Genomic DNA, 23,863 nt, shown 5'->3' with positions numbered 1-23,863 from the left:
TATAAATTGTAGTCTCCAAATTATACAATCATTTTCAAGCATTTGTGCAGCTTGCTTCATTTGAGTTGGAGTCAGTTACTCTAAAATCCAACATTGACATAATACTCCAAAAATAGGGCTTATATTCATCTTATATAATTAAATATTAGATCAACATGCCTTGCATTATATTTTTGGAGGGGAAAAAGAAAACAAAAAAAACAAAAAAACAAAAAAGGACCCCCTAACCTAATGCAAATGAGTGGGGTAAATGGAGAACCAATAGCAAGATCATAATTAAGGAAATACTTAAACCACAACTGAAAAATGAAGAATTAAAAGGAAGTGAAATTACTTGGAACTTACATAAGACCCGTAAGGCATATGCGATTTTACTCCATTAACAAACACTTCACTGTACATTTTGGCTGAGTGGTGCAATCTTCCTAGATTAAAGAGAGAGCAACATTTAAGCTTCAAGCATCCACAATACCAAGAAAAAATACATAATTCAAATGCTCCAATTGAAATGACAATAGATACCATGCTTAGTTTCTCAAAAAAAAAAAAGATACCATGCTTAAATACCTAATAGTCCTTAGTAAAGTGGACTTTTCCCTAATCTAGCAGGACCCATGGTTACTATCATAGTTCCAGGCAATGCATAACCATTCGAACTCTTCACAACTTTGTTAGAGTACTTCCTTTTACCCTTTATTGTGACAGTCAAGTCTTTCCAAACAACTGAAGTCCTTGTAATTTTCCTTGTTACTACACCCTCTGGTAGTGGTGGAAATGGCAAGGACCTACTGTTGAGCTTCTAGAGAGATGAGGAGGCTGGGGTGATCGCAATGTTAATAGTGTCACGGTCACCTCCTTCCTCCACCCTTACATCAACATCTGTATCCTCCCATTCTGGTGAATCCTTAAATGAGAAGGGTTGTCTCAGTGAACCAGGTTTACGCAAATAGAAAAAATTACTTAAGGGCACCCTCCTTGCTGGACTACTTGTTGAAGATGATGAAGACCTATAATTATCAGACTGAGACTGTATTTCTTGCAAAAGGGTCACACACAAGAAGCTTCATTTAGCAACAAGTGAAAATAAAACATATTGCAAACATGAAAAGCTGATCAAAGGGGAGAGGAAAAAGTACTTTTGCTGCATTTCATAAATCCTAATCCCATTCTTTAACCATCGAATCATATAAAGTTAAGAGAGAGTAGTTCATCGGCAATAAACCAGATAACAAAGAATCAAAGCTAGGAGTGAGATACATCCAAAGACTTTAGATACTTCCCAAGCTTGATGTCTACAATAAGAACTCTCCATGAAATTATTTTAATTATTCTAGAATCTTCAACATATCGAAGTACCTAGCAAGTAGCAATACCAAACAAATATCCAAGCCTATAATGCAAAATAATAGGCAAACAAAACTCAAGCATTCCCCTGGCAAATCTTAAACTCTCATGAGCAATAGTAAATATATCCTTAATGAACATATTTGACTGTATCTAAAAAGTAGTGGCTTTAATGGGTTATTATAGTACAATAATAAATCACAGGATAGATTAAAGAACCATTTGGAACCAATCAAGGCTATTTCTCTAAAAAAAAAAAAAAAAAAAAACACTAAGAACACAAGCAAATCATTAACACAGAATACATATAATTTGGAAATATAAGGGTTTTGTTTTAATCCTTACCTTCACGAGTAAATCGGGATGCAGATTGGAGATCATTGGACACAAAGCACGCACGCAAGTAGACGTGGCAAAACGGGCGGGTCGAGTCGGGTTAATCGGGTTTGCAGGACAATCGGGTCGGGGGTCAAAACAAGTTATTTTTAAATGGGTTAATCAGGTTGCGGGTCAATCGGGTTGCGAGTCAAGTCGAGTCGCGGGACAGGTCGAGTTGACCTGTATTTTTCAAACAAGTTTTTGATTAGATTCTCACTGATGATACTGTTACCACTTACCAATTACCACTAAACACTTGATACCCAAGCTTTCTAGAAGATGATCTTAGTATAATCTTCGATCTGTTTAAAGTAGAAAGAGAAAATAAATACATAGCATATTAAGTAAAGAAGAATAAGTAAATATTTTATAAAAATTACACATCAATCTCAATCTACTCAACATTGCCGACGTGGCAAAACGGACGGGTCGAGTCGGGTCAATCGGGTCGCAGGTCAAAACGGGTCAATCAGATTTTGGGTCAAACGGGTCATAAAATTTTGATCCGTTTTGTCATGTCTACATGCAGGAGAGAAGAAACATATATACTCAGTTCGAAACAATCAATCCTCTTTAGCTAGTCTTGTAACTGCTTGGTTTGCCCCCTAGAATTCGGAGAACGCGAAAGAAGATAATCTAATTCTTTGTTTTTGGTTTTCTTTTTTGGTTTTATACGGTAACTTGCTCTACTGGTAATTGGTATTCCCCTCAACTTAAATATACGGTTTGGATTGAAAGCATTAGAATTGACAGTCAATATATTAGTGGGTTACCCACTAAAAAAATAGAGGGTACTGTACCCATCAAACGCTTTCACAGTAACTCCCAAAATTTGCCACATTTACTTATCACTATCCCCATCTTGGATATAATCTTTCCTAGGTCAAGAGAGATCAAATCTTGATGAAAAAGATTTTCAGTAGTTTATCTGTTTATGCATTCACATCCAAGGTTCTAAGCATTTTAGCATTTTTGCTATTTTAGCACCACCCTTGATGTGAATATATTGATGGGCTTCAAGGGGTATTGAATTATGAAGGTGCGCAGAAATTGATGGGCTTCATGAGCTCTGCAGGGGTAAGTGAGCATGTTTATAGTTGGGTTTTTGTTTAAGAGAACTGGGCTTCCTGCGTAATATCACATTGAGTAAAGTCCTTTATCAACAAAGGAGGGCTTTATAGCAATTGAGAATTGCAGTGAACAGGTCAAATCGATTTGCATCAATAATAGCAACGCAATGAACTAGGCTGGGATTTTGAGTCCTATTTATTAGAAGCATCATGCATGATGAAAGCACGATTCTCTCTGATCGATTTGGAGAAGTCGTCGATTAAAATTCACATTGACAAACTCTTAATACAAAAGTGAATGAGACCATAGTCTAAGTCCAATTTTATCCATTCCGTTTCAAAAAGTAAACGTCTAAATTACCCCTTAGGTGGGCTGCTGGGCTTGTATTAAGCAGCCCAAGTAGAAGCTTCTTCGTTTTAGCAATGGAACTGACAATTGGCCTTTTTCAAAATCTACATGCCATACAGACTACAAACCATTCTGCATTCTGAACTCAAAATCGAGTCCCACCGTCAAAATATACGGTTCTCGAATCAAACTTTTTTTGCCATTGTTGTTTAGATCAAAACCTACTACGGATTCTCTTTACATACCTTTCAAACACAGGAGTTTAACAAAAATATTTAATTATAATACGGTACTAAATATAAGATGATAATTTTGTGTTGCAAAATTGGGATTTCCCACTAATTAGCAATTATAAAAGAAGCGAACATAACACAATATTTGATTTAAATACAATATTATTGAAACAAAGAATGTAGTTCTCCAACGTCCAAATACAACATAAAGGTTGCACCGGATAGCGAGGAGAACGTATATCTGGGCTTCAATTAAACATAGCTGCACACACACAATTTAGTGTAAGCCAAATTAAGCTATCCAAAGAATATGAAGCCCTTCCAAATAGACTAATAATAATCACCCAAATGAAAAAAAGAAAAGAAAAGAAAAGCAAAACAAAGTTCAGGAAAAAACAGGTAAATTGGGAGTACTAGAATGAAACTCAGTCCCTTAGATGTTCATAAAGTTTGCGATCATTACCGCAAATCATTACAGGTCTGTAGACTCATCACCGTAACTCATAATAGACTCCCATCTTAAAAATAATTGATAAATACGAATTCGATTTTCAATAAAATGTGGGGAAAATATTAGGATTTGAAATAAATAAGATATAGTTGCTTCAGTGTTCTCCCAAAGCAAAAGAAGATACGTTGAGAGATAAATTAAACAAAAACAACACGATCCATATCGCTTCAAGGGAACGAGTCCTGTGGGAATGGGTAAATCCACACTGACCAGATAATGAAGCCTTTTTACATCAGAACAAACATGTTTTAGAAAAACAAAAACAGAGGAAGAGAAATTGTGGGTTTTTGAAAACAGTTTTTGAGAACTTTTTCTAGCGAGGCGGAGGAGAGGGCTATAAGCTCAGCTCTGTGAAAACCCTAATTGCCGAAGAAGGAGAGGCGACTTAGTAAGGTGTTGGACTTGGTTGCTTTTATAGAGGGAATGGAGGAGGGATCGGACGGTTGATGTATGATCTCTTTATATGTCCGGCTGATATTCCACGCACTCGTTTTTTCCCTAATTTCGTTGAATCCTAATGAAATTACAAAATTATCCCACAGCAGTCAGGCCTTTTTCTCTTCCTTTTTCATGTTTCTCACTCTCTTTTATAATTTTTTTTTTTTTAATTTTAAATATGGAGTAATTAAGGCCCTGTTTGGTCCCTAAAAACTCATATTTTGTTTTCATTTTCAATTTTTTTTTTATTATCTATTTTCTGAATCTTAGAACAAAAAATATGGGGTGCCCTATTTGACACTTATTCTTACACACACACACATATATATATACACACAAAAACTACTTTTCCTACATATGAAAAAAAAAAAAAAAAAAAAAAAAAAAAAAAAACAAAACAAAAAAAAAAAACGGTATTTTTATGAAAATGTCACTAAACTCGTTCTGCTGAAAGTGAAAATGTTAAAAAGTTGTTTCCATATGTTTTCATTCTCACATTTTTGTGATGTGGGGCCAGAGAACTTGTGACCCCGGCCCACTTTGCTTTAGGACCCAAGGCCCGAGCTAAGGAGGGATATAGCCGAGGACATACAGTGAAAATCCAAATGGTCTAGAGATATAGCCGAGGATGATTTTGTCCTCGGCATCCCAACACGCTCTTGAAAGAAAGAGCAAATACGGTATAAGAACAATTTAAGGAAAAGCTGAACACCTCCACATTGATGGAGGAAGGACCTCTAGATAATATGGCGACAAAGGACAAAGAAAAGGCTGCCATTACTGCAATTAAATACTCTGTGCCAGATAGAGTAATGCTTTTCAGCTTTTACAACCACCCCCAACCACTTTGGGTATAGGCTGATGGGACAAGTATTAGCCCTGAAAAGCTGAACCTACACGTGGACGTTAAAGGAAGGGTAAAGGCTAATATAAAAAGAGAAGTAAGCAATCCAGAGAAGGGGCTGGGAAAAAAGGCCAAGAACTAGTGCCTCCCAAGCCATGCCGAGGAGAAAAACTTCTCGAGCAAACATGGTTCACCTCTATATGAGTACCATGACCATCCACTGTCCGGTGACCAAGGCTTAGCCTTTCAGCCCACGCTCTACCAATTTTATTGTTTGGGCCTTAAACGTACGAACCCAATACCAGTTTGGGGTCGTCACAAATTGAGTCCTTATAATTGGCGCCGTCTGTGGAAAAGGCTTATGCGTTGGCACAGGTGGTGGATCGAGCTCCTGTCAAGCAAGGGCCTACGAAAGCCCCTCCATCACTTCCAACAGCTCGCTGTTGTTGCCCTAATATGAAGTTCCACTAGGGGCTACGCTTCGAAGCACCAATGGCACAGGCAGTTCTAGGGGCTTCCAACGTCAGGTCAACGCCTCACACCTTGGCCGAGGGGCTAATCCTCGAAACTTAAAGAAAATCTAAGTTTTGGATAGAACCAAGGTATTGTATGGTCCTCGGACTCAAACCTATGGGGAAACCAACTACTTAAAGAAAAGCTAAGTTTTGAACAAAACAAAGGTATTGCATGGTCCTCGGACTCAAACCTATAGAGAAACCAACTACTTAAAGAAAAACTAAGTTCTGGACAGAACCAAGGTATTGCATGGTCCTCGGACTCAAACCTATGTGGAAACCAATTACTTAAAGAAAAGCTAAGTTTTGGACAGAACCAAGGTATTGCATGGTTCTCAGACTCAAACTTATAGGGAAACCAACTACTTAAAGAAAATCTAAGTTTTGGACAGAACCAAGGTATTGCATGGTCCTCAGACTCAAACCTATGGGGAAACCAGCTACTTAAAGAGAATCTAAGATTAGCCATTAGAAAATGGATTAAGTCCTAGATAGAATGGAAGTCCCGACCTATCCTCGGATCCCTAGCTCTAAGGGAACTAATGCAAACGAGTATTTAGGTCCGGTACAGTCATACCTCGGTCCTCGGACCGGATGCCAAAAATAGTTAAGGCTATGAATGTTGTTAGGAACGAGGCAAAGCACCCTAGTACTCGGCGATCCTCTCGGATAGTTCATTTTGGGTTACCCATCCTTGGATGATCACCTCATACGCAATACAGAACATTCAGCTGTTATCTCGGTTAGTTTTATATGTATAACCTTTTCAGGTCGGCATTATTCTGCCTGTTAGTCTCAATAAGTCTAAAATAATAGCTTTTTGTTAATAAGGGTTTCGGCCCTAAGTATCGTTCAAAATATATATATATATATATATATATATATATATATATAATATATAGTACATCCATTCACAATATAACTATTGCAGAAAAGAAAGAATATTTAGAATAAAATAAAGTCATCTTTTATTAATACAAAGAAATAGTACAGCGTACAATGAAGGGCTTAAGTAAGCCTATACCAGAAGCTAACTACAAAAGCAAAAAGGAAAAAGATACAAGGGAACGATAAATCCTTCAAAATTCTGCTCTTGTAGCGACTAAGCGTGTCAGGATGACCCCATTGATGGAAGGGGAGAAGAGGCAGAAGAAGAAGCAAAAGCACCAGGATGCCCCTAGTGATGAAAGAGAAGAAGAAGCAGAGGTAAAAGGAGGCACTAGAGAAGGAGGAGAGGAGTAAGCGGGGATGTCTGGTCCCCGTGCCAGCTCTGACTCCCATCAAGCTAGTGCCATGTTAGCAGCGCTCGAGAGAAAGCAGATGGTACTGACGATGAGCAACCCCAATGCTATCGCACCAAAAATCTGATGCGACCAGCAACTGCTTCGGATTTTGGCTAAAGGAAGAAGAGGCTTCTTTCCCGCCTTATCAAGGGGGAGAAATGTTTTGAGTCTCTATCTTCCTTACCCTGACTGGGCCATCTTGAGTCTCGGAAAGACCTAGTGCTTCTGGAGAGGGTGTGGTCCTTTCACCCCCATCTTCGCCCCAACCACGTCACTCCCTAAAGCTTAATCCCACTGGCAGTAAGGACTTTGAGCGTAGCAGGTGATTTAGGAATTTGAAAAGATTAAGGGGTCTGTACGTAAAGGAAATGACTTCCTACCTTGCTTCTTATATGGAAGGCAAGTTTGGTGGCATTAAATTTGTGCAGATTTCCAAGAAAAGTTACAAACGAGATAATTCCCACTCAACTCCCAACGCCGTCTACAACTGTTGGATTGGCGTTGCCTCGTGACGAGAACTTAGTAAAGACGCGCCTCGTGTAATGAAACGGCAAAGGCATGACGTGAGTAAAACTCAAGGAATGTCTCATAACCAAGAGCATTTCCCAGGCAAATGAAGAGACACCGACATTAATGAAGGACAAAGCTTCGCAAACCGTGACATAGGCCTGACGTCACCAAAACCCTCCTCTTCGTCCGAGGAGCCGGACAACATGATTTTGAGAGTCTATTATGGGGCCAGAGAACTTGTGACCCAGGCCCACTTTGCTTTAGGGCCCAAGGCCCAAGCCGAGGAGGGATATAGCCGAGGACATACAATGAAAATCCAAATGTCCTAGAGATATAGTCGAGGATGATTTTGTCCTCGGCATCCCAACACGCTCCTGAAAGAAAGGACAAGTACGGTATAGGAACAGTTTAAGGAAAAGCTGAACACCTCCACATTGATGGAGGAAAGACCTCTGGATAATATGACGACAAAGGACAAAGGAAAGGCTGTCATTACTGCAATTAAATACTTTGCGCCAGACAGAGCAATGCTTTTCAGCTTTTACAACCACCCCCAACCACTTTGGGTATGGGCTGATGGGACAAGTATCAGCCCTGGAAAGCTGAACCTACACGTGAACGTTGGAGGAAGGGTAAATGCTAATATAAAAAGAGAAGTAAGCAATCTAGAGAAGGGGCTGGGAAAAAAGGCCAAGAACCAGTGCCTCCCAGGCCATGCCGAAGAGAAAAACTTCTCGAGCAAACATGGTTCACCTCTGTATAAGTACCATGACCATCTACTGTCCGGTGACCAAGGCCTAGCCTTTCAGCCCACGCTCTACAAATTTTATTATTTGGGCCTTAAACGTACGAACCCAATACCAGTTTGGGGTCGTTACAAATTGAGTCCTTACATGTGGGTATTGAAAATGAAAATGAGAATAAAAAACAAACCCAAACAAGATTTTTCATTGGTGGGTACTACATAAAGTAGGAAATGAAAACAAAATAAACTTTATTTTCAAAGGAACCAAACATAGCATAAGTTTTTTTTTTTTTTTTTTGAGAATTAATTAAGATAGTTAATTGCATTCATTAGGTGTGTGTTATTACTTACTGTTGATACCCGTTTTTGATAAAAATGGCTCAATGGCAGAAAGGCCTAATAGCAAGCAAAAATAAAGAAGAAAATTAAAAAAAAATAAAAAGAAAAATAGAAGTAAATGGGTCATAAAAGTCCAAAGAAGAAAGAAAGAAAAAAAAAATCCTAGTGGGCTAGCATGGCAAGAAATGACAGCAAGTAAGCTCACAAGCACAATAAAAGGTAAAAGCAAAGCAAAGGGGCCATAAAAGCCAAAAGAAAAAAGAAAGATGAAAATAAAGTCTAGTGGGCTAGCAAGCCCACAAACGCAATAAAAGGTGAAAGCAAGGTAAACAGGCTGTGAGAGCCCAAAGAAAGAGGTAAAGCTCGGTGGGTCAGCAGGGCCATAGGCACAATGAGAGGTAAAAGAAAAGTAAAGTGAAAGCTAATGGGTCATAAAGGGCCGAGGAAGGAAGAAAGAAAGGGATAAAAGCCCCATGGGCTAGTATGGCAGGAAGTCCTGCCAAGCAAACCCACTAGTCCAGAAAGGGATAAAAGGAGACAAAGCAAGACCAGGAAAAAGGCCCATGATGTCTCTCTATAAAGGATAAACATGGGCAGAAGGGACATGCAGCAGGATGAAAAAAAAAAAAACTAACCTGCAAAGGCAGAAATGGCGTGGGAATGAAAGAAAACAAAAATAGAGAAGTAGTGGAGTAAGCACGCAGCGGTCGAAGCACCACCAACTTGTACCCAACCAATACAAGAGAAGTGGGCCCATGGTTAAGGGATTTAAAGGGTGTGGTTTGGTGGAGGGGGGGAAAGAGCCTATTTTCAATTTCCAACCAAGGAATCTTTTAGGGAAATGCCACTCAATGCATGCCAGAAAGGTAGGTAAGGAAAAACCCCAAGGCCTTATCCATTCAAACAAAGAGGAAAGGCTCATACCAAAATCAAACAAAAGGGAAATTTATCATGTAACAAGTAGTGGAAGAAAGAGAATACACTAGGCATGTCAAGTAGTGGTAGTGGACGAGCAACTAATGGGTTGGTGGGCAACTCTGAAGGGGTGTCCACAGCAAACTAGAAACAGTTGGTGAAACCCTAAGGGTAAAATAAAGAAATCCCATAAGATTAACCCTGTTTAAATAGGAATAGTAGCCCCAAATGGGAAAGGGGAGGAATGAAGGTAGGAAAAACAGAGAGAATTGAAAGCAAAATAACAAAGAAGAGAGAAAGAGGGAAGTGAAAAGAAAAGGGAGTAAGCACGGCAGAAAAACATGCATCAATAGGATATCTTTTTCCTCCCTCTTAAGTAAACTCACTATTTGAAATTCCAGAAGTAGCAATGAGTAGCCATCTTGGCCAATTCCCCATCATGCACAACTTTAATGGCATAGCCCAATAGTAAGGTTGTTCAGGTTGAGGTTCGGGTTCTCTTTGGTTCACTTCCTGCGGGAAGATTTAGCATTTCGCTCTCATTACAAACTTTTGCGCATAATAACTTCACCTACTAGAAATTTATTATATTTTGCTGTATCAGTTGTTCTACTGCAGTATCTTTAGTATATTTTGTGGTATTAGTTGCTCTGCTATAGTATCTTTATTATATTTTGTTGTATTAGTTGTTCTGCCACAACATCTTTAGTATATTTTGCAGTATCAATTGCTCTGTTGTAGTATCTTTATTATATTTTGCTATATCAGTTGTTTTGCCGTAGTATCTTTATCATTTTTGCAGTACTAGTTGCTCTATTGTAGCCTCTTTGATATATTTGTCATATCAGTTGTTTCGTTGACTAAATGTTCCTGTTGTAACTAAGCCATTTGCTACGGCTAACTTTCTGCCGTAAGACATTTACTTCTTAAATCCATGAAACATGTGCTAATGTCAACGAAGTAAAGTGCATATTTATTTGTTTATCTTTGTTGTTTCCATTCTTGGACGCAAGGCTTGGGCACAAACTGGGCCACGGCATGGTCCTACTAGAGTATTGGGTGAAGCCCAACTTCCTGACCCACAACAAAATGAGCCTAGGCGTAGCGAGACAGGCCTTAGCCCGTTGACACAAAAAACCCACCTACACTTACTTATTAAGTTTCTAAGAAAAAAAAAAACAGAAGTATTTTTTCCCAAAAAGTGTTGGACAAATGCATCTTAGTTAAAAAATCATTAGATAATCAACAAAATATTAGACAATTTTTTGAGCAAAGGCCTTTTTTCTTTTTTTCTTTTTCTGTTTTGGTACTTAGTGCAAGTGGTTGAAGTTATATTTTGATGTAATAGTTCAAAGTGATAGTCTGACTTCTTGGATTATGGAATGGATTCAGAAATGACTCACTTAAGGATGGCAATGGGGCAGGGCGAGGCCGAAGGATGGGGTCTTCATCCCCGCCTCGCATGGTTTTGTCTTGCCCCATTCTCGTCCTGCCTCGCATGATGGGAAAAACTTTCTCACCCCATCCCCGCCCCTTGGGGCTCCACGAAACCCCACCCCACCCCACCCCGTAAAATTCTACTTTTTGTTAATTTGCCTTACATCTAGTACAATTTTTTTAATGAAACCTATTTCATTGATAAAAATATACTTGAAATTACAACTAAATTTATCCCATCAAATTAAATCAATTTTTAGAAAAAAAAAATTGAATAATATATCCAAGTATTTAACAAGACAATCATAAAAATTAAAAAAAAAAAAAAAAAAAAAAAAAAAAAAAAAACAAACAAACAAACTCATAGTATAATATATAACAAAATAAAGGCAGAGAACCACATTAGGTAGAATAAAATAAGCTAATATTGATATATTTGTTTAAATAGTAGGGTTTTAGGGTATAAAAAATTTATAATTATAACCCTTAATAATGCGGGGCAGGGATGGGGCGGGGCGGGGCGGGGATGGGGAGGGGCAGGGCGGGATGGGTCTAAAAAGTCTAAACCCATTCCTACCCTAAAATCTTGCCCCATTTTTGCCCCACCACCTTTGCGGGGTGGGGAAAACCCTCGCCGGACGAAGCTGGGTGGAGCGGGTTAAGCTGGGCGGGGAAAGTTTGCCATCCCTAAACTCACTTAAGAAAACTTTTTATAGAAAATGCAAGTTATAATGAAAATGAAAAATTATATGTGAAATTCAAAGTTACTTAAAACAAGAATTCGATTCTAAGTTATCTTGATCGCTAATAATGAAAATGAAAAATTATATGTGAAATTCAAAGTTACTTAAAACAAGAATTCGATTCTAAGTTATATTGATCACCATTGGATTTCAAAAGGCTAAATTTAGGTTGCAAACAAACTAATTCAATGTCTAACTTATTCGAAGGTTTGCATAAATATATCAAAGCCTAAGTTATCACACTAACACCAAGCTGATTCAAAGCAAACATATTTCAAATTAGCCAAAGCTATCACAATAACACAATGACTTCAATAATAAGTTCTCTTAATTGTTTGAGATGGTTGTAAAGTGGTGTTTTGGATAAGGGAGTTGAGACCGGTCCAACTACAACTCAATTTGGTCCGGCTTGTGCGCAAACTATGCCTTGTTTGCCAGGAACATGCATGCGGCAGGCAGAGCTGTTTCAGATAAGTTGTGGCAGACAAACATGGTAATAATAACAAAATAAAATATCCTGGCTACTTAATGGAAAATGACTAAATGATCCCTATTCAAGAAACATAATCACAGTAATAATAATCATTTTTACAAAAAAGAACAAAGGGAACGAATGGTAATATATGTGGGTTAATCAGAAGAGAAAGAAGTCAGATTAAATCTGGTCTGCAGGAGCAAAACCAAAGAGGAAAGAACGTTTCTTTTCAATGCAATTAATCTCCCAGGAAAGTCCTGCCGTGGAAATTAACTACCTTGAGGGAAACGAACCTGAATGGTTGATGCACAAATGGCTCATTTTGGTTTTGACAGAGAGCAGGATTTTGTGAGAGAGAGAGAGAATCAATTTATTGGTGCATGTCTACCATTCTAACTCTCTATCTATTTTCTTTTTGGTTTTTCTCTTTTCTTTCTTTCCCTCACACTCGTTTCTTTCTGTTTCCTGATATATCTTTTCGAATTCCTATTCCTTCGTTATGGTTCCCGTCGTTTTGTCTCCCTTTTGTTCATGGCAAGGGTCTCCTTTTATAATGTCTGCCGTGACCAGATTTTACTGTTTTAGCCTTTAACCTCCTTTGTCTGGTCTGGGTGTACTTGCCGACCACCACTGGTCCGTCTGTGTGCCACCCCCTATCACCAGACAAAGAAGGGTATTTTGTTTGTTTGTCTGCCGTGGCACCCTTTCCTACTACGATCTGGATTCTTTCTCTCTCCCTATCCCTCATAGCATGCACCTAGTAGTTCCAACTCAGCTTGCTTCTTTTGGGTAGTATGTCATTCCAGCAGGACACTTCCCTCAAAAGAGTCTGAGCAGAAACCTCAAAAATTGATTTTTCCCCTCTCCCCACCACCAAACCATGCCTTTTTACCTCTGACCCATAACCTCACCATGTCCTGTATTGGTTGGGTACAGGCTGGTGGTGCTTGGACCTTGCACGTGCCTCCCTTCTATGTGTGTCCAAAAATCTGCCTGCTGCTCATTCGTCTGCCGTGGTCTGGAGGCTTACCTGCACAGTTTGCCGTCCGTTTTCTTTGACCTTTCATGTGAGCTGCTTTTTGATTTCCTACTCCCCTTAGGAGCTGGGCTTTATTTGATACTGGGCCTTACATTTTTTTCGGCCCATTTCTTGATTACCCTCATTTCCTGTCATATTATTCTGTCATTCCTGCTATAATGACTCAATCCTGCTAGGCCTCTTTAGGCCAACCGTTTACTCTTTCCCCCAGTGGCTTGGCATGGCCATTAGTTCTCCTACTTTATGGGCTCTTGTGTCCCTTTTGTTTTTCCTCTTGGGCATCCTTGACCCATTTGCTTTCTTTGGGCTTCCTTGGCCCTTTTACTAACTCTGCATTCCCATGAGTTTTTACTAACTTCATTGGGCTTCCTTAGTCCAATTACCTTATTCTCATCCTTGGAATTTATAGGCCTGATTTTAACCCCTTACTTTCTTTGTTTGCGTTACTTTGAGCTGGCAGTGGCCCATTTTCACTTTTCCATATCATATACTGCCCATAGGTATGCTATTTCTCTATTTTCGGGCTCCTTTAAGCCCACTTGTCTCCTTAAGGCCCATTTGTTTATTTCATGGGCCTGTGATCCATTATTCTTGCTGCTTGGGCCTAATGGTTTGCAATCTGTTTGCCAACCCATTTGCTGCCCTTGTTGCTGGGCTTTCTTCTTTCTACTTTGATTCTCAAAAATGACCCTCAACAATGGTCTTTCTTTTGGAGCCTCTTTTATTTATACTTGATGCTTCATTGATTATTGTTAGCTACCATGCCTTGCTATCCTATCAGGCTTAAAGGACACTTGTTGAATTGATAATAGGTGATTGTAACTTCCTGTAACTGTTTTGAAATTTACTGTAACAACATCATTTGTCTTTCATTGAAGGCATTGTTTATTGAATTAATAGCACATTTCAATTCCCTTTAAAACAATCGGTCAACCATAAAGAGAAGATATTAATTAAATGAGATTGCTAAACATGAATGCTTTCACAAGCTTGCAACCCATTTATTTTTTTGTAATTTTGTAGCTCGTATTGGTAGATGAACCGATATAGAAAACCCCCCTCGAAATGTACCATTAAAAATATCATAGAAAGCACATTATGGGTCTGTTTGGATACTACTTATTATTGAAAACTAAAAATATTATAGCAAAATAATTTTTAAATGTGTGAATGACCGTGGGATCCAATTTAAAGAAAAAGTTGCTGAATGAATGTACTTATAGGTCCCGTAAACAGTGCATGAGACTCACAGAAAAAAAAACCTTCCACTCAAAAACGCAAAAATGCGCTTCCCAAACGGAGGCTATATTAGACGTATTGGCCGATGTCTAGGCATTTTATAGCCCAAAAAAACATTGCCTTGTACAAAAAACTATTTAAAAAAAAAGACAAGTGAGAGATATTCCACGTCAACGATTGCCCCTCCTTCTTATGTTTTGTCTACCCTTTTCTTTTCTTTTTTTTCCTTTTATTTTATGTGCCTTTTTGTTTATTCCCCCCTCTCCTGGATTTCTTCAACCCACCCCCACCCCCCGTCCTGGATATGCATCGATAAAAGCAATTAACAGAGTCTAGTTATGGTTTTGAGACCTATGTAATAGAAACATGTACAGGGCACAAGACAAATGGGATTGATGAAAGTATTAAACATAACTTAGTTCGTCCAAAAATTGGTATCGAGGTAAGTTTTATCCAGCAAAACTTTCTCTTCAATTAAAATTCATTTTGAGAAACTTGAGCTTTATACAAAAATGAAGTGTATTCGTAATTGAAAATCCCAGTCCAACTTATTCATTTTAGGTGCCCATTTAAGCTGGCCCATTTGGGCCATTGGAAGTAGAGGTTTTTTCGTTTTGAAATTTTAAGAATACAACTATACAATAGGATTGGACATTCTCAACAAAAGAAGGAAAAAAAAAAAAAAAAGAAGAAGAAGAAGAATAGAATTGGACAAAATAAGGAGTGAAATTAAAGCATCTCCAATGGCTTTTTTAAAGCCAATTTTAGAGCATCAATACCCCAAAAGCCCACTCCAACAGTGTCTGTATCTCTACTTTTTGGAGTATAATTGCTACAGTACTTCTCTATAAGTAAAAGAACACTTAGCTTTTACTATTCATCCTTCAAAAGTTTTTTTCTATTATAATAATCAGGTATTGAATAAAAAAATGTTTGAAGATGTATGGTTGTTAAAAAAAGAATAAAGAATGAAAAAAGAATGAATGAAGAAATAATATTTAAATGAGATAAAAAATGAGATAGAGAATTTGTTAGAAAGTGTATTTAAAAAAGTTGGTAGTTAAAAGGTAAAAGTCACTGTTCATTCTCCAAACAATATAAAAATTTGGAGAATCTACTGGAAATGCTCTTAGCGTCTTTAAATTTACCAAATCTTCATGCTGTTGTACCACTACAACCTTACACAACCTTAGAAATTTTATTAAAGACGGGCTAAAAGAAAATTCCACGCAACTGGAAGTATAGTTTATCAAAATAAGGACAAAATTTAGGTACAGTACTCTAGGTGCTGTTTCTTAGGTTCTTCTCTTAAGATTTAGTTATGAGGCTATTTAATTAAAAAATACACTTTCATTTCATGAGAAAAAATCCACATGACAGAGTTTTAACAAGAAAACCTAAGGAACAACATTTAAGTATCATACCTAAGTTTTGTTCAAATAAGATTTTTTTTTTTTTTTTTTTTTTTTTTTTTTTTGAGAAGAATCAAAATAAATACTTGGTCCTTGGAGCAAAATACTTTTTTTTTTTTTTGGGGATAAATAAGGAGATAGTTGATTAGATATTAATAAGTTAGTATGTTACAAATGTGCTCGGCCTTATTAAGGGCCAGCAATTATTCCACTCCATCCGATGGTTCAACAAAAGATACATAAGGAGATAATAAAGTAGTTCCTACAATAGCAAGAATGTTTGCATACTTATTTGTTTCGCGATATGCATGCTTACTGCTTAGTTTGTTTGTTTGGGATGGCTTAGTACAGGTCCATGCAATCAATCAATAAAGGTTCCATAAGAGTCTTGAATGAGGAATTAAGTGCAATTTTGAACCACAACACTGGTGTCAAGCTCAACAATTAAGTTAACAATTCCAAGGTCTTCGGCTAGTAGAAGCCCATCTCGGAGGGTTGTTGTATAGATCAAAGAACAGATTGCCATTATGTACGTATTTCTCTTCATATTTTGCAATTAACCAAGTTCTTTTAATAGATTAAAGAATAAAAGCAAAAGAATCTAGTAAAGTTGAATATGTAAGGTATGCATTCACCGATTAAAAATAAAACATCAATCCAAAATGATTCAAAGATCAAGTTATCAAAGAGCAAAAACAAAATATAAAGAAGTGTCAACGTTAACTTCAAAAGTGATTCAAAAAGATAATAATGACTCTCGTGACCAAAAAGGAAATCAAAGACAAAATGATTGACAACAAAGCCTAAAGAAGTCAACAAGACAATTAATGATAATTGAGATTAGAGAGAGTTCCAAGAAATAAATAAAAAATGTATTTCTCATAGAAAGATGACACGGCAATATTTTCTAAATAAAATCTCTTGTAACCTTCCTTCTCTCTCTCTCTCTCATTTCCGCACCTTCAATTATAGAACTCCAAGCTTGCAACTCAAAGTTTTATTGTAAGTATTTCAAAGTTCAAATAATAATATTTCAACTTTCATGGTCTATCTATTAAATTTATGCTTTTATTTTTTGGCTGAGGCATTGCGAAAAGCGTTAACAATATTGATTAATGCTATATCTCTTTCCCTGGCCTTCGCTTTTCTTCATTTTCTTTTGGGAAGAAAGTCAAGAAAGACAAATGCAACTAGAGAAAATATCCGGGCAGATGTCAGAGGATTAGGGAGGAGAAAACAGAGTCTTACGAATATATATGTAAGTTGAGAAGAAAAGCTAGATATTGGGGCATTACTAATTTACTACAACAGTGGTTTCAGCAGATACCGAGTGGTCCCGTGGAGCAAACCTGATAGAGATTATGCAGGTTGTGTCCATTTTAGCTCGCAAAATTGATCACAAGATATCCCTAAACTAGCAGACTAGCAGAAGCCTCCACTAGGTGATCATTGTGAGTCACAAGTAGGCCTGCCTACACGGCGTTGTTGTGGAAATTGACTCCAAGGACTGCATAGATGTCTTGAAGTCCCAACAGCTCAACCTACCATGGTTTCTGCAGATTATTTTGGAGGATGTATTCAACCTGGTGAAAGAGTTTGTTTTGTGTAATTTTTCTCGGTGTTATAGGGAAGCCAATAAAGCTGTCATCAAATGGCTAAGTGAGCCTTCAGTTTGAAATTTGAAGGTTCCCTCTTGGTAGATAGGCTCCCATTTTCAGTTGCTGAGTGTTGGAGAGGAATGCTTCTGTTGTCGATGCATGTATGCTTGTTTTCCACTTTACTAAAGAAGTATTTTCATTCAGTGACCAAAAATAAAGAATATTATTTATGAGAACACTTTCAACAATCTAAACCGGTTCAAAATCCTTATGAGTGGGAAATTACTATAAAACAATAGAAAATGGTCTGAAATCCTTATGACAAGGGTGTAAAATACATGGAGGATAGTTTTTTTTTTTTTTTTTTAATAAGTACATTGAGGACATACACGGTTGTCTTTACAACTTAAGATACTCCCAAGTCCATTCCAATAAGAGTGGGATATGCTGCAGCAACATTAGGGCCTGTTTGGCAAGCCATCTCAAACACAAAACTACACATTTTAAACAACATTACACATATTTTCACACACTTTTTCACTCACACGTATATCAAAAAATATCCAAACAACATAATTCAAACTACTCTCCCAAACATCTTCCACAATACATCCTTGTTTGTCATCCTTCAAGTTGATTCCAGTTCAGGTCCTCACCCTAGAAGCCTGAAATAAAAGTTACAGAAAAATTAAGAAAATGCACTTTTTTTTTTACATAATTTATAAGTAAACTAGATTACTTTAGAGACAGAGAGATTTAGAAATCTCCAATATGGGGTTCAATGACTCAATAGTAGACATATTAGTCAGTCAATAATATAAAAAAAAGAATTGAGGATCAGCTCTACATGTAGTAGAATAACAATACACACTGATTGTGGGATGAGTCGGCTGACTAATAACAGAACATACCACATTGGTTCAGGCCAGAAAACAAGGCCCAAATCCCACCATTGTTTTATTCGTTGCAACAATACCAGTACAAAGCAGTCAAACATTGTCACCAATCTACAATTAAAATTACAACCTGCAAGTTCCTTTTTAATTTTGGCAATCAGCTCTTTCAAGCATGTATGAAAACAAAGGCAGGCAAATATGACACATGCATGTTCACGACAAGCAGCACACAAAAAGGACCCATGACCAAACACTTTGACATGCAGAACCATTCAGAAGCAGTTATTTTGAGATCTCCATGTATAAAATGAATGCATGCAGAGGTGCTATAAAATTTCGTTGGTCAAAAAATGAATTGTTTTAGTACAAATTCCATCTCTTTCCAATATCTCAAAAGTTTAGCTTAAAGTATAAGCTGTATTCCTTACACCCCTAAGTAATGATATGGAAAATATTGCATATCCTTACTTGTCCAAAAGTGCGTCACAAAGTACATAGCGACTTTATCCAATAGTAAAATGCTATATAAGTTATTGCTTCATGAGAAAGAATAAAGGTTCTTAAGTTACCTCTTGCAGAACTCAGTTACATATCGTGATCCGTTGTAAAGAATGAACCACATCAACATGATGATCAAAGTATCTGGTACAATTTAGGAATTCACAAGTGCTGGTTGACGATGGAATGGTGGCAGATAAAACCAACAGTAGTTATTAACTATTTTGTAAATTAACCTTAACTCTTAGTTTTGAATTTTGACTCAAAACAAAATTATACTACTATTTGTTTAGCTCATAATTGGCTTCACAAATGTCAAAATAGTATGAAAAATAACAATATCCATGACATAAGGTATTACAGACATATATCAAGGAGATTGGATCCTTAAGGAGAATGGTGCAATGAAGGATACTGAAAAGATAACGCTCCCACCAATCCAACATGTAGAGCCCAAAAGTAACATTGTAAAGATAGATCTTGCGCTGAATCCAGTTCATAGTTCTGAAACCTACAAAAATGGGCATATCTCTAGAATCAAGCTAAGATAGACATGAGCAAAATTGAATCAACAAATTGAAGAAGTTAAATTTCACAAAAAAATTAGAGGGAGAAAAAAGGACTGGGAAAAAGCTGATTGCAATCTAGAACTTTCACAATCTGTGGGGATAAAGGAAAAAGAGCTTAGGTTTGAGGTTGGACAAAGTCTTGTTCATTGAGAAAGAGAGAGACATCCATAAAATAGCTATCTTAAATCCCAAAGTATTTTTTCCTATGTCTTTTTAACGATTCTAAAATGATGAGAGAGGTACAATTCAGCAACAGCCAGGCTTGCTAAAACTTTTCTGTGCACAAAATCTGGGGCAGGGCATTAACTAATTGCAAAACTGGGTCAACGTAAAGACCCAACAGTTGTCAACTGCATCCACATTTACAGTATGATCAAAGACTCCCATGAAATAAATTTTGATCATCAACATCAATCACAGGCTACCTCAGTGCTTTCTATAGCACTAGAAACTGAGTGCAGGTACTAGAGCTTCAACAGAAACCAAACCTGGTGAGCTATAGTATCATGGAGTATCAAAATCCCTTAACCTATAAATTATCTACATGGGCCTAATTCATTCAAGTTGGTTAGATTCCCACTCAGTTTCCTTTCCTGGGAGATTGTTAAAAAAATTAGCAACAGCAACCGTTTGATAAGAGACAAGACAACAGATCAAGCAAATTCAAAGTACTTCCATTTCATGGTTTTTACAGCTACTTTTTAAATCACGTACATAATTGGGTTTGGGTTTATTAAGCTTATTGTTATTGAGCAATAGCTTATATTTATATCCATTGAAAGAGAAAATTTCCAACAAATGAACTTATTGGGATTTCACCCAGGGCCGGCCCTTCCCTTAGGCGAGTTAGGCAATTGCCTAAGGCCCCCAAGTCCCAAAATTTTAGAAAAGAACCAACCGGGTAGTATATATATATATATATATATTTAGTTTCAAATGAATTACAAAAATAATCTGGCACATCCTTTTAACCAAAAAAAAAACAAAAATTTTGGTAAATCCTATTAAACATTGGTTAAACATTGGTTCTAAACAAAATCATTGACCAAAAATCAACCAGATAAACTACAAATCCGATCTAAGAGATTAACCACAAAACAATCACAAATCAAAACAAATAAATCCACTCAAAACCCTAAAAATTTTACCTTTCTCTCTACTCTCTGCTCTCCGCCTCTCTCTAGTCTCCAGTCTCCAGTCTCCAGCTGAACCGCCTCAGCCTCTCTCTGATTCTCTGCTCTCCGCCTCTCTCAAGTCTCAACTGCTCACCTCACCTCAGGAATCAGGTATAAAATTATAAATATTTGGGCTTTTATTTGTTAAGAACTTAAGATAACTTTGTTTGTTTGGGCCCTCCCTGGCTGGTTTTGTAACTTTGTTTGTCACTTATCAGTTTATCATTATGGCTGCCTGGACCCTCCCTGGACTGGGCGTTAAGTTTGGGCCTTCAAGGTTTTTTTTTTTTTTTTTTTTTTTTATATTATTCTTATTTTTTAAAGTCTGCATTTTTTTTTTTTTTTTTAGTTATAGATAGGATTTGTTTTTTGTTTGTTTGTTTATTTTTTATTTTTTATTTTTTTGGTGGGTGAGCCTTATTAATAAGTCTTGTGTCAGTGTTATGGTTGTGCTTAAATTTTTGTTATGCTTGTGCTTATTTTTTTTTTCAATTTATGTAGCTTGAGATTGCTAAAAACTTGTTATTGTTCAGTGAAACTACAACAATATTTTTTATATAAATCAAGTTCTATTTCTCATTTGCTCTACACTTGAAAGTTATTTTTTTATTTTAGTCTTTATAAATATATTGTTTGATTAGAAATGTCTACTAGAAAATATATATTTGGATATGAAAAACTTAAAAAAAGAAGAAAAATTAATTGAGTCTCAAAAAGGATCAATGGATAAATTTGTTATTAATAATAAACAAAATATAACACAAAATTTAGATGAAAATATCACAAATGAGCAAAAAATTCACCAAAATAATTTAGAAGAAGATGATGTTCAATTTTGCAATACAACAAATCTTGATAATGAACTTCAAAATAATTTAGAAGAAAATGAAAATAATTATGAAAAATATTAAATAAACATTAATTTAATTAACATATAAGTATAAAAAAATGCCCAATTTTTAGTTCTCACCTTAGGACCCAAAATGTCTACGGCCACCCCTATTTCCCTCTCATCCTTTCTCTGCCTCAACCCACGTCACACCGTGCTCCATGGCTGATCACCAAGCTCTCCTTCTAAACCTCCATGGCCAGAGCTTTTTAAGCTCATCACCTCTAATCATGCATCACTACTGAAACCTAGCCAAAATCAAATCACGACCACCACCACGGCCAAAACCCAGCCAAAATCAAATCGCAACAAAAACCCAGAAGCCCACCAAATCACAAATCAAATCACACCCACCGAAATCAAAACACAAAACCTTCAAAACAACCAAAATCACAAAATGAAAACACTGAAAGTGAACCCACTATTAAAAAAACATATATTGGTTTTGTTATTATATTTTAGAAGAAGAATCATCTTGTTGAACTAATTTTAAATCCAAATTAATCAAACAAATAAATAAATAAACAAAAATCACACACCATAATCTGGTGAAGTCTCGTGAGCCACAATTTCACCTAAATGGATCGTCTGAGTTGAGAGGAAGAGATTTTCATAGTTTTTGGCTTGACAGCACAATCTTCGATTTCCTTTCTTGACGTGACTTTCGCTCGCTCCTCTCCTGTCAGCCTAGGTGACGTATAAAGAGAAATAAAAGGAAGAAGAACAAAGCACCACATAAAAAAGAAGAAAAGAAAAATAGTGAGAGAAGAAAGACGAACTGAAATCAGGTGCATCGCAGGTATTTTTTTATACATTTTTTACTCTTTTTTTTTAAAAAACTTTTTAACTCTCCTTTAATATATTTTATTTAATGGTTGAGATTGAAAGTTGTTTTTTCAACTTTTAATCTCAGTCATTAATTATAATTGCATCAGGGTATTGTACCTGAATCTGAAAAGACAAAGAGATCTACAAATACACATACACATACACATACACATACAAATACACATACACATACACATACACATACATAAGCACGCATAAACACATACACATACACATAAACATACATAAATATAAGTACGCATAAACACATACACATACACATACATAAGTACACATACACACACATACATAAACATACACATACACATATACATACACATACAAATACACATAAACATATACACACATACACATAAATATACATATATATATAAACATAAACATACATACACAAAAACACGTATAAACTCAAATAAACGTAAACATACACACACATAAACTTAAATATAAACATAAACACACATAAAAGCTCGATTTAGCACACTAAAGTAACTAATGAAATTGTTTGAGAATTGGTGTTAGTTTGCAATTTTTTCTAGTCTATATGAAGGTTTAATTTTTTTCAGTCTGTATGTGTGTTTATGTCTATGTATGTTTATGTTTATGTGTGTGTGTTTATGTGTATGTGTGTTTATATTTGTTTGTTTTTGTTTATGTTTGTTTATGCGTGTTTATGTGTATGTGTGTTTATATTTGTTTGTTTTTGTGTATGTTTGTTTGTGTTCATGTATGTTTATGTAAATATGTGTTTATGTTTATATTTATGTTTATAAATATAAATATATATAAACATGCACACATACATAAACATACACACGTATATACACACTCATACACATACACATACATAAACATACACACATATATAAACATACATAAATATAAATGAATATAAACATAAACACACATACACATAAACATAAACATAAACATAAACATACACATACACACACATAAACATACACATACACATACACATACACACTCATACACATACACATACATAAATACACATACACATACACATATATTTCTAATTCTCGCCTTAGGCCCCAAAATGTCTAGGGCCGCCCCTGATTTCACCATTTCTCTTGGTGAAATGGTCAACTCTCTCTAAAAAGCAATTGGATAATTGATCTGATCTACAACTAATTTAGGAGCAACCCATAATCGAAATCCGTAGACAGTAAACAAGGTCAAGGAGCTAGGGTTTGGGTTCGTACCTGAGACTATTCAATTAGTTTAGTCCACCTCTTCGACGCGGCAATTTAGTTTACTCACAATTTTTCTTCCTCTCACATCTAAATACAGATTTTAGCTTTGTTTCGTTGTGTACTACCATTGTCGTTTTGCCTTTAAAAGTAAATATAGCGGCGGCTACCATTAAATCTCGCCGTAACAATTCATAATTAGTTTGATGGCTACATTTGTGATTTTTTTTTTTTGTTGAGAATTAGCTACATTTGTGAATTAATTGGCGGCTACATCTTGACTATAGAACTTGTGTTTACATTGAATCCAATATAGAGTTTATGGCCCCGTTTGGTATACTCACTCAAGCACATATTTT

General features: G+C 36.4%; 1 protein-coding gene and 2 non-coding genes across 4 annotated transcripts; all 3 read right to left on the bottom strand.

Annotated features, from left to right (window-relative positions):
* Positions 1-3,549: 3,549 nt before the first annotated feature.
* On the bottom strand, positions 3,550-3,694 carry LOC126692966 (small nucleolar RNA snoR136). Its single transcript, XR_007645155.1, has one exon. It is a non-coding gene; the product is annotated as a small nucleolar RNA snoR136 (small nucleolar RNA).
* A 99-nt stretch (positions 3,695-3,793) lies between these two features.
* Positions 3,794-3,876, bottom strand: LOC126693214 (small nucleolar RNA SNORD25). Its single transcript, XR_007645235.1, has one exon. It is a non-coding gene; the product is annotated as a small nucleolar RNA SNORD25 (small nucleolar RNA).
* A 13,844-nt stretch (positions 3,877-17,720) lies between these two features.
* Positions 17,721-20,698, bottom strand: LOC126689102 (uncharacterized). 2 transcript variants are annotated; one of them, XR_007644424.1, is made up of 4 exons: positions 20,529-20,693; positions 19,227-19,322; positions 18,883-18,955; positions 17,721-18,082 (listed from the first exon to the last, which is right to left on the bottom strand). XR_007644424.1 is itself a non-coding variant. In XM_050384155.1 (3 exons), the coding sequence occupies exons 2-3, from the start codon at positions 19,309-19,311 to the stop codon at positions 18,879-18,881; spliced, it is 162 nt and encodes a 53-aa protein (XP_050240112.1). In that variant the 5' UTR covers positions 19,312-19,322; positions 20,529-20,698. The 2 variants fall into 2 exon arrangements, 1 of the variants encoding a protein (XP_050240112.1); XM_050384155.1 differs by lacking the exon at positions 17,721-18,082 and having other exon boundaries at positions 18,879-18,955; positions 20,529-20,698.
* Between the last annotated feature and the right edge of the window lie 3,165 nt (positions 20,699-23,863).

This window comes from Quercus robur, chromosome 1 (genome assembly GCF_932294415.1).
Source record: "Quercus robur chromosome 1, dhQueRobu3.1, whole genome shotgun sequence".
Lineage (NCBI taxonomy): Eukaryota > Viridiplantae > Streptophyta > Magnoliopsida > Fagales > Fagaceae > Quercus > Quercus robur.
The sequence above is the reverse complement of the archived record's forward strand: the minus strand, read 5'-3'. Positions and strand labels throughout refer to the sequence as shown.

Excerpts from the sequence above, each read along its gene's own strand:
- LOC126689102 (XM_050384155.1), bottom strand. The coding sequence starts at position 19,311 with ATGAACTGGATTCAGCGCAAGATCTATCTTTACAATGTTACTTTTGGG. Across the intron at positions 18,956-19,226 it reads GTGGGAGCGTTATCTTTTCA|ATACTTTGATCATCATGTTG; the intron begins GTATCCTTCATT and ends AAATTGTACCAG.